Genomic DNA, 10,910 nt, shown 5'->3' with positions numbered 1-10,910 from the left:
TTCCTTTGACTGTCAAGATTCGTACCGGCGTTCAGGAGAAGGCCAACATCGCACATAAACTCATCCCAGAGATGAAGAAGTGGGGTGTGTCCATGATCACGGTACGTCTGTCAGAATTTAATGTCGATCTAGCCTAAGTAAACTGTTCTGTGTTGGTTTCGTCACAGGCAGGGATGTGTAGCATAAGAGTAATTTCAAGTCTCTATGCAGTTGCATGGCAGGTCCAGAGAACAGCGCTATACCAAGTCAGCTGACTGGGACTACATCAATACCTGCTCCCAACTCGCCAGCCCCATCCCACTCTTTGGTAAGTTTGATTTAGAGAGTTTATTAGTCACATGCACAGGGTTGGAGATGTAGCAAGGTACAGGGAAATTTAACAGTGCGGGTCAAAGGGAAGTGAATGAAACAATAAAAACTGGCATTGTTGAATACTCATTTCTGATTGGCTTGAAGGTCATTCTAGAGCATGCATTATTTCTATATAAAGCAGTGTTTTTGCAAGGTAGAATTCAGTGGCTTATAGTTCTTCATGTTTGAGCTGCTTTTGAAAGAAGTCTAATTAAAAACATTGGCTTTGTTTAATTTGATTTCGTAATGGCTGTTTGTTTGGTTACTAAGGCAACTTCTGTTATCTAGTGATAGGTTCTTATTTTTCAGAGTAAATAACTCACGGACACTAGAGAAGCTTAACCAAGTTTAATTCTTCCCAAAGGGTCGACACAGCTGTATTCAGACATCACATTTCACACAAGCACTGATATTTAACCCTTTCTCCTAGGCTGAGTCTCCTCTCACACACTGAACAGCCAATGCACCTCTGTTGCTAGACAGAACCTTAGTCTGAACCTTAATCTGTTCCTCTTCACTTCATCTAACCTGACCTCTACTCCAAAGTACTCAGTCCTCCCCAACTCAAGGCTGCCGTGGTTATTGATACCAGACTTTGTCTCTTCTCCTCCCAGAGGATCCCTGATGGCTAACAATAACATATCCTGACATAATGTAAACGTTATACATCACCCTCTCTCCCTCAGTGACATTGTTAGTTTCTAAGATCTCCACCCGTCTCCCCTACACATTCCAAAGCCATCTAACTCCTACAGATAACCATTAACTTCTGATGTAAAAACCATTATCATCCCTCAGATACCATGTCTATCATGTCTCTAGAAAATCAATGTTCAAAGTTTACCCAGAATCCAACACTAGTAACCTTGCTAGCTACTTCATTGGATGTTGAACACATTTCTACCTGCAAATTAACCCATTTCTAGCTGTAAATGTGTTACATTATAGCCATGGTATAAAGGGATAATCAACTTGAGGCTCTATGCGTTCTCTTGAAAATAATGCAACTCCGTGGAAGGTTATTTCCACTCCGCTAGCATACACCTTCCACGTCATTATTTTCTAGAGGTCGACCGATTAGGATTTTTCGCCGCCGATACCGATTATTGGAGGACCAAAAAAAAGCCGATGCCGATTTCTTATTTATTTGTAATAATGACAATTACAACAATACTGAATGAACACTTACTTTAACTTAATATAATACATAAATACTATCAATTTAGCCTCAAATAAATAATTAAACATGTTCAATTTGGTTTAAATAATGCAAAAACAAAGTGTTGGAGAAGAAAGTAAAAGTGCAATATGTGCCATGTAAAAAAGCTAACGTTTAAGTTCCTTGCTCAGAACATGAGAACATATGAAAGCTGGTGGTTCCTTTTAACATGAGTCTTCAATATTCCCAGGTAAGAAGTTTTAGGTTGTAGGAATTATAGGACTATTTCTCTCTACACGATTTGTATTTCATATATCTTTGACTATTGGATGTTCTTATAGGCACTTTAGTATTGCCAGTGTAACAGTAAAGCTTCCGTCCCTCTCCTCGCTCCTACCTGGGCTCAAACTAGGAACACATCGACAACAGCCACCCTCGAAGCAGCGTTACCCATGCAGAGCAAGGGGAACAACTACTCCAAGTCTCAGAGCAAGTGACGTTTGAAATGCTATTAGCGCGCACCCGCTAACTAGCTAGCCATTTCACATCGGTTACACCAGCCTAATCTTGGGAGTTGATAGGCTTGAAGTCATACACAGCGCAATGCTTGAAGAATTGCGAAGGGCTGCTGGCAAAATGCACGAAAGTGCTGTTTGAATGAATGCTTACGAGCCTGCTGGTGCCTACCACCGCTCAGTCAGACTGCTATATCAAATCATAGACTTAATTATAATATAATAAACACACAGAAATACGAGCCTTAGGTCATTAATATGGTCCAATCCGGAAACTATAATCTCAAACAAAACGTTTATTTTTTCAGTGAAATACGGAACTGTTACCTATTTTATCTAACGGGTGGCATCCCTAAGTCTAAATATTCCTGTTACATTGCACAACCTTCAATGTTATGTCATAATTACGTAAAATTCTGGCAAATTAGTTCGCAACGAGCCAGGCGGCCCAAACTGTTGCATATACCCTGACTCTGCATGCAATGAACGCAAGAGAACTGACACAATTTCACCTGGTTAATATTGCCTGCTAACCTGGATTTTCTTTTAGCTAAATATGCAGGTTTAAAAATATATACTTCTGTGTATTGATTTTAAGAAAGGCATTGATGTTTATGGTTAGGTACAGTCGTGCAACGATTGTGCTTTTTTTTCGCAAATGCGCTTTTGTTAAATCATCCCCCGTTTGGCGAAGTTGGCTGTCTTTGTTAAGAAGAAATAGTATTCACACAGTTCGCAACGAGCCAGGCGGACCAAACTGCTGCATATACCCCGACTCTGTTGCAGAGGTGACACATTTTCCCTAGTTAAAAGAAATTCATGTTAGCAGGCAATATTAACTAAATATGCAGGTTTAAAAATATATACTTGTGTATTGATTTTAAGATAGATGTTTATGGTTAGGTACACGTTGGAACAACGACAGTCCTTTTTCGAATGAGCGCCGCATCGATTATATGCAACGCAGGACAGGCTAGATAAACTAGTAATATCATCAACCATGTGTAGTTAACTAGTGATTATGATTGATTGATTTTTATAAAATAAGTTTAATGCTAGCTAGCAACTTACCTTGGCTTCTTACTACATTCGCGTAACAGGCAGGCTCCTCATGGAGTGCAATGTAAAGCAGGTGGTTAGAGCGTTGGACTAGTTAACCGTAAGGTTGCAAGATTGAATCCCAAAGCTGACAAGGTAAAAATCTGTCGTTCTGCCCCGGAACAAGGCAGTTAACCCACCGTTCCTGGGCCGTCATTTAAAATAAGAATGTGTTCTTAACTGACTTACCTAGTTAAAAAATATTTATAAAAACAACAACAACAAAAAAATCGGCAAATCGGTGGCCAAAAATACAGATTACCGATTATTATGAAAACGTGAAATCGGCCCGACTTAATCGGCCATTCCGATTAATCGGTCGACCTCTATTATTTTCCAGAGAATACATAGCCCCTCGTTGATTATCCCTTATATGATATATACATATTGACAACTGTAACACGATAAATGACCATTCTTCAGTTTCCTGACACGGTTGCCATCAATCCACAGTTTTTAATTCGATTAAGTTTTGAAAGTCACCGTTGGTATCACATCACATTTTAGTCGGTATATTCATTCATTTTATCCCCAGAGGCAATCTGGAACATACTTCGGTTCACGTGATCAAAACGGTCTTGGAGCATGGATTCTGATTGGTCGAACCAGTGTTGTACAGACCTGACCACTGGAACGTCCCTCTTTAGTCTTTGTATGTAGGCGGGGAGGAGCAAAATGGAGTCGTGGTCAGATTTGAGGATGGAATAGAGCCTAATACCCGTGTCGAAAAGCGTTGTAGCAGTGGTCAAGTGTGGAATTTGCGCGAGTTAGACCGTCAATGTGTTGATGATTCAGGAGCGCAGACTTCAAATTACTTAAAAAATGTAAAATGGCGCAGGAAGAAATGGCAGCAATTTTACGGGCGCCTAACCAATTGTGCTATTATGTCTTTTTTCGCGTTGTTTGTAACTTATTTTGTACATAATGTTTCTGTCACCGTATCTTACGGCAAAAAAGAGCTTCTGGATATCAGGAGAGCGATCACTCACCTCGGATTAGACAAAGATTTTTTTCTTCAACAAGCAGGATGTACTTCGAACACCCAACAAGGCTGACATCGCCGCCATTGGCAAGAGAAAGAGACGCAGGTACAGAGGACACAGAGAGGGGTGCCTCGTAAGGATCCGCAGAAGGCGAGTGGGAAAGCTGCCATTACAGTCAATATTACTTGCCAACGTGCAATCATTGGACAATAAATTAGATGAGGTACGATCACGAATATCCTACCAACGGAACATCAGAAACTGTAACATCTTATGTTTCATGGAATCGTAGCAGAATGATGAAATGGATATTCAGCTAGGGGGCGAAGGCGGTCTGTGCATATTTGTAAACAGCTGGTGCACGAAATCGAAGGAAGTCTCTATATTTTGCTCGCCTGAAGTAGAGCATCTTGTGATAAGCTGTAGACCACACTATTCGCCAAGAGAGTTTTCATCCATACTTTTCGTCGCTGTTTATTTACCACCACTGACGGATGCTGGCACTAAGACTGCAGTAAGTCAGCTGTAAGCAAACATAATAAGCAAACAGGAAACCGGCTCACCCAGAGGTGGCGCTCCTAGTGCCTGGGGATTGTAATGCAGGGAAACTTAAATCAGTTTTACCTAATTTCTGTCAACATGTTAATTGCGCAACCAGAGGGAAAAAAATTCTAGATCACCTGTATTCCACATACAGATGCATACAAAGCGCTCCCTCGCCCTCCATTTGGTAAATCTGACCACAATTCTATCCTCCTGCTTACAAGCAAACATTAAACCAGGAAGCACCAGTGACTCGGTCTATAAAAAAAGTGGTCAGATAAAGCAGATGCTAAACTACAGGACAATTTTGCTAGCACAGACTGGAACATGTTCCGGGATTCTTCCGATGGCATTGAGGAGTACACCCCATCAGTCACTGGATCGAGGACGTTGTCCCCACAGTGACTGTACAGACATGCCCCAACCAGAAGCCATGGATTACAGGAAACATTCGCACTGAGCTATAGGGTTAGAGCTGCCGCTTTCAAGGTGCGGGACTCTAACCCGGAAGCTTACAAGAAATCCTGCTATGCCCTCTGTCGAACCATCAAACAGGCAAAGCGCCAATACAGGGCTAAGGTTGAATCGTACTACACCGGCTCTGATGCTCGTCTTATGTGGCAGGGCTTGCAAACTATTACAGACTACAAAGGGAAGCACAGCCGCGAGCTGCTCAGTGACACAAGCTAAATCGCTTCGAGGCAAGCAACACTGAAACATGCATGAGAGCATCAGCTGTTCCGGACGACTGTGTGATCACGCTCTCCGTAGCCGACGTGAGTAAGACCTTTAAACAGGTCACCATTCACAAGGCTGCGGGGCCAGACAGATTACCAGGACGTGTGCTCCGGGCATGTGCTGACCAGGTGGCAGGTGTCTTCAATGACATTTTCAACATGTCCCTGATTGAGTCTGTAATACCAACATGTTTCAAGCAGACCACCATAGTCCCTGTACCCTAAAACACTAAGGCAACCTGCCTAAATGACTACAGACCCGTAGCACTCACGTCCGTAGCCATGAAGTGCTTTGAAAGAATGGTAATGGCTCACATGACACCATTATCCCAGAAACCCTAGACCCACTCCAGTTTGCATACCGCCCAATCAGATCCACAGATGATGCAATCTCTCTTGCACTCCACACTTCCCTTTCCCACCTGGACAAAAGGAACACCTAAGTGAGAATGCTATTCATTGACTATAGCTCAGCGTTCAACGCCATAGTGCCCTCAAAGCTCATCACTAAGCTAAGGATCCTGGGACTAAACACCTCCCTCTGCAACTGGATCCTGGACTTCCTGACAGGCCGACCCCAGGTGGTGAGGGTAGGTAGCAACACATCTGCCACGCTGATCCTCAACACTGGGGCCCCACAGGGGTGCGTGCTCAGTCCTCTCCTGTACTCCCTGTTCACCCACGACTGTGTGGCCAGGCACGACTCCAACACCATTAAGTTTGCAGGCGACACAACAGTGGTAGGCCTGATCAACGGCGAGACAGCCTATAGGGAGGAGGTCAGAGACCTGGCCGAGTGGTGCCAGAATAACAACCTATCCCTCAACATAATCAAGACAAAGGAGAAGTTTGTGGACTACAGGAAAAGGAGGACCGAGCCCGCCCCCATTCTCATCGACGGGGCTGTAGTGGAGTAGGTTGAGAGCTTCAAGTTCCTTGGCGTCCACATCACCAACAAATGGTACAAACACACCAAGACAGTTGTGAAGAGGGCACGACAAAGCCTATTCCCCCTCAGGAAACTAAAAAGATTTGGCATGGGTCCTCAGATCCTCAAAAGGTTCTACAGCTGCAACATCGAGAGCATCCTGACTGGTTGCATCACTGCCTGGTACGGCAACTGCTCGGCTTCCGACTGCAAGGCACTGCAGAGGGTAGTGCATACGGCCCAGTACATCACTGGGGCTAAGCTGCCTGCCATCCAGGACCTCTACACCAGACGGTGTCAGAGGAAGGCCCTAAAAAGTGTCAAAGACCCCAGCCACCCAATGTTCTCTCTACTACTGCATGACAAGCGGTACCGGAGCCCCAAGTCTAGGACCAAAAAAGCTTCTCAACAGTTTTTACCCCGAAGCTATAAAACTCCTGAACAAGTAATCAAATGGCTAGCTGGACAATTTGCATTGTCCCCCCCCCCCAACCAACCCCTCTTTTACGCTGCTTCTCTCTGTTTACCAGATGTGTGTAGTCACCTTAACTATACATTCATGTACATACTACCTCAATTAGCCTGACTAACTGGTGCCCGCACACATTGGCTACCCGGACTATCTGCATTGTGTCCCGCCACCCATCACCCGCCAATCCCCTAGTTTACGCTACTGCTACTCTGTTTATCATATATGCATATTCACTTTAACCATACCTACATGTACATACTACCTAAATTAGCCTGACTAACCGGTGCCTCTATATAGCCTCGCTACTGTTCTTTTTCACTGTCTTTTTAATGTTGTATTTATTTCTTTACTCATCTATTGTTCACCCAATACCTATTTTTTTTACTTAAAAATCGCAGTGTTGGTTAGGGCCTGTAAGTAATAATTTCACTGTAAGGTCTACACGCATTTGACAAACTTTGATTTGATTTAGTTCATATCCGCTGCGACAAATGCTGCCTCCAGTTATGCGGTCTCCAGCTTTTTCAGGGTCCAATGAAGATCTTTGAGAGCATTTTTGGTGTCTGCTTGGGGCGGGATGGACACATCCATGGCTATAATCCCTGAGAACTCTCTCAGAAGCTAAAAAGGGCAGCATGTATTACAAGTCGGGAGAGCAGAAGCTCGAAAGTTCCTGTACGTTTCCCCTGTGGGACCACTTGTTATTGGTCATAAAGCAGAGCCCTCCGCCTTTGTTCTTGCCAGAGAGAACCTGCTTCCTATCCGCTCAATGAACTGTAAAATCCACTGGTTGTATATAATCAGTTTGTATGTCGGAGGAAAGCAAAGTCTCAGTATAACAGAGTATGTTGCAGAATCTGATGTCCATTTGGAAGGAGATCCTCGATCTTAAGTTCACCAAGTTTATTCTTTAATGATTGAACATTGGCAAGTAGTATGCTCGGTGATGGAGTACGGGTCGCGTGGCGTCTCAATCTCACAAAGTTAGTGTGTTCGTGCATGCATGTTTTTCTTTCTGTGTGTTTGTGTGTGCACCTGTTAAACCTCATCTCTCTTATATGCAGGTAATGGAGACATTTTGTCTTATTATGACGCCATGAAGGCTAGAGAGACTGACGTTTCGGGTATTATGCTGGCAAGGTTGGTATCTTAATGGAAAAGAATAGACATGCTTTTGATTTCACACAATTTGACTGATCAGAGTAGTGCGCTCTGAGAGGATGAGTTGATACCATATAGCTTACTTTTTATCCAATCCTTTCAGATCTACAGAAGTACATAGGGAGGCTTGATGAAGGGCTATGGGTTGATTTGAGATGGGAAGCACTTTCAATTCAGTCCCTTATCTCAGTGGTTCTCAAACCTCTCCTCAGGGACCCCCATGACGTTTCACAATGTTGTTGTAGCCCTGAACTAACTCACCTGATTCACCTAGTCAAGGGCTTCATAATTAGTTGACCATTTGAATCAGGTGTGCTAGCAGTGAATAGTTAAAATACATGAAACAGCTGGGGGTGTCCGAGGAGGTTTGAGAACCCCTGCCTTAATCGACTCCAGCTCTAGTTGTAATACTTTTTCTCTCGGGCAGGGGCGCGCTCATCAAGCCCTGGGTTTTCACAGAGATCAAGGAGAGGCGGGACTGGGACATCTCGTCCAGCGAGCGGCTGGATGTCCTTAGGGACTTCACCCACTACGGCCTGGAGCACTGGGGCTCGGACACCCAAGGCCTGGAGAAGACCAGGAACTTCTTGCTGGAATGGCTGTCCTTCATGTGCAGGTGGGTACTTGTATAGGCACGAAGTATCAGGTGGTATTCACACTGTAATAATGCTTAGAAACATACACAATAGTTGTTTTAGTGCATTATAGGTTGATCAATAGGTTGATGTAGGTGAAGACAAACAAACGAGAACCTTCAGGACTGCCGAAAATCATTTTTCTCTGTATTTACCGTCTTTCACAAACCTAGAATTCAACCAATTCAAAATATTCTTTTAATTTATAACTGTAAACATCAACGCCTTAACACATTTAATGTGGACATGCCAATCTTACCCTCTCTCCTTTGTAGGTACATACCAGTTGGGCTGCTGGAACGAGTGCCCCAGAAGATCAACGAGCGACCACCCTACTACATGGGCAGGGACTACCTGGAGTCTCTTATGGCAAGTCAACACGTAGGGGACTGGATCAAGATCAGGTGAAGATCACTGTTGCTTATCCTAACCTAGGTTGTTATGGCCGCCAGTGTATGCTGGTTTTCATTCGCACTGACCTCTTGAATCATTCTCAGTAGTTGAAGCTTCCAATTAAAAATAGCATAGTAGGAGGTTGCAAGAGCAATATCTCAATCCATATTCTTGAGGGCTTTATATGGTGGCTTTTAGCTTAACCAGCCAATAAGATGAGTGTGTTAATGCACTTTAAAAATAGTCCCATTTTAGCATTTCTCAGTTGGTTTCAATTAGTATAGACTACCTCTATACTAATGTATTTATACAGGCTGAATATCTGTTCCAATTACACACATGCTGAATAGTTTCATGAAGAAGGGTTTTTAATAATGGTCTGTTTCCCCTTCTCCACAGTGAAATGCTGCTTGGGCCTGTACCCAAGAATTTCAACTTTCTGCCCAAGCATAAGGCAAATGCTTACAAATGAATTTTGTGTATGAATGCTCAACAAAAAGTTATGAAGGCAAAGCTTTTGTCAATTTTATTTCCATTCAAGTCAGCAGTCCTGAATATACCTATTACATGAGTAATACAAGTAATTTCAAAATTACGAAAATGATTTTTTTCAACTTTGTTTGGAGTGGTGTGTGTTTCTTTTACTTGGAGATGTATTTGTTTTACCATTGCACCAAATAAATACTGTATATGGAATAAAATGCATCTAAAATACAACTTTGATCTTTTCGGAAGTTTTTACATTAGTATGTTTGTTTCTAATGTTTGAGTTTTGATTATCTCGTTTAACATACAGCTGGTCTTAGTGTGAATCTGACATATGAGTCATGAAGATGATTGCAGATTTTGATTATTAGCATTACATATGCAAAGAATGACTTAATAGTTTTGTTTTTTGAGATATCAATACCATATGCAGTGTGGTTCATGTTAGGGATGTTCATAATGGCTATGGCAAGTTTCAAATTGGTAGGCCACTGTGTAGTGGATATACAGCGGTTTAAATGGACATGTAAAGTCAGACTTTTGTCAACAACTCAGCCATCTTTTGACCAATCCCTTAGTTTGAGAAAAGCTAAGTTAAAACGTACCAATTTGGTCCTATGGTTCGTGAGAATATTTTAACGTATGTGCTAATATGCATCTCCTGGTATAGTGTGGCCATCTTTGAATGCATCAATGTTATTTTCTCTTTAGGGACTATTGTGACTAGTCCAGGGACCAGATTTGGTGTGAATATGAATTTTAGTCCATGAGAAGATTTTATGATTTATTTTAAGCATTAGCGTTAGTTAAAAAAAATCTAACTTAACAATTAAGATATCAATGCAAAACTGAACATGGTTCATTATTGTAATGTATTTGATGAATAAACAGTTTCAAGTTGATAGCATTTAAATAGACACATCTGATTTTCTAATTTATCAAAACTCAGCCATCTCTTAAGTCGTTTTTTGGGGTATCTGTACTTTACTATTTATTTTTTTAGGAATGTAGTGAAGTAAAAGTTATGTACTTTTTACTCCATACATTTTTCCTGACACCCAAAAGTTACATTTTAAATGCTTAGCAGGACAAAAAAATGGTCCAATTCACACACTTATCAAAAGAACATTCCTGGTCATCCCTAATGCCTCTGATCTGGCAGACTGACTCAACACAAATGCTTTGTTTGTAAATTGTCTTAGTGTTGGAGTGTACCCCTGGCTATCCATACATTTTAAAAAAAACTGAAAATTGTGTCTCGTTTGCTTAATATAAGGAATTTTAAATGATACCTACTTTTACATTTAAGTATATTTTAGCAATTACATTTACTTTTGATACTTAAGTATATTTAAAACCAAATACTTTTACTGAAGTATTTTACTGGGTGACTTTTACTTGAGGAATTTTCTATATACTTTTACTCAAGTATGACAATTGGGTACTTTT

The 10,910-nt window shown here is 41.8% G+C and overlaps 1 protein-coding gene across 1 annotated transcript in view; it reads left to right on the top strand.

Moving 5' to 3' along the window:
- dus3l (dihydrouridine synthase 3-like (S. cerevisiae)) overlaps window positions 1-9,689 on the top strand; it is a 27,617-nt gene extending 17,928 nt beyond the window's left edge. The window contains exons 11-16 of the mRNA NM_001140439.1: window positions 1-101; window positions 211-307; window positions 7,851-7,926; window positions 8,375-8,563; window positions 8,858-8,986; window positions 9,375-9,689. The exon at window positions 1-101 is cut by the window's left edge and continues 10 nt beyond it. Coding sequence (NP_001133911.1) covers window positions 1-101; window positions 211-307; window positions 7,851-7,926; window positions 8,375-8,563; window positions 8,858-8,986; window positions 9,375-9,447 — 665 coding nt within the window. The 3' untranslated portion in view covers window positions 9,448-9,689. The remainder of the gene's footprint in view (window positions 102-210; window positions 308-7,850; window positions 7,927-8,374; window positions 8,564-8,857; window positions 8,987-9,374) is intronic.
- The last annotated feature ends 1,221 nt before the right edge of the window (window positions 9,690-10,910 follow it).

The sequence above is a fragment of the Salmo salar genome, chromosome ssa27 (assembly GCF_905237065.1).
Source record: "Salmo salar chromosome ssa27, Ssal_v3.1, whole genome shotgun sequence".
In the NCBI taxonomy this organism is placed as follows: domain Eukaryota; kingdom Metazoa; phylum Chordata; class Actinopteri; order Salmoniformes; family Salmonidae; genus Salmo; species Salmo salar.
The sequence above is the reverse complement of the archived record's forward strand: the minus strand, read 5'-3'. Positions and strand labels throughout refer to the sequence as shown.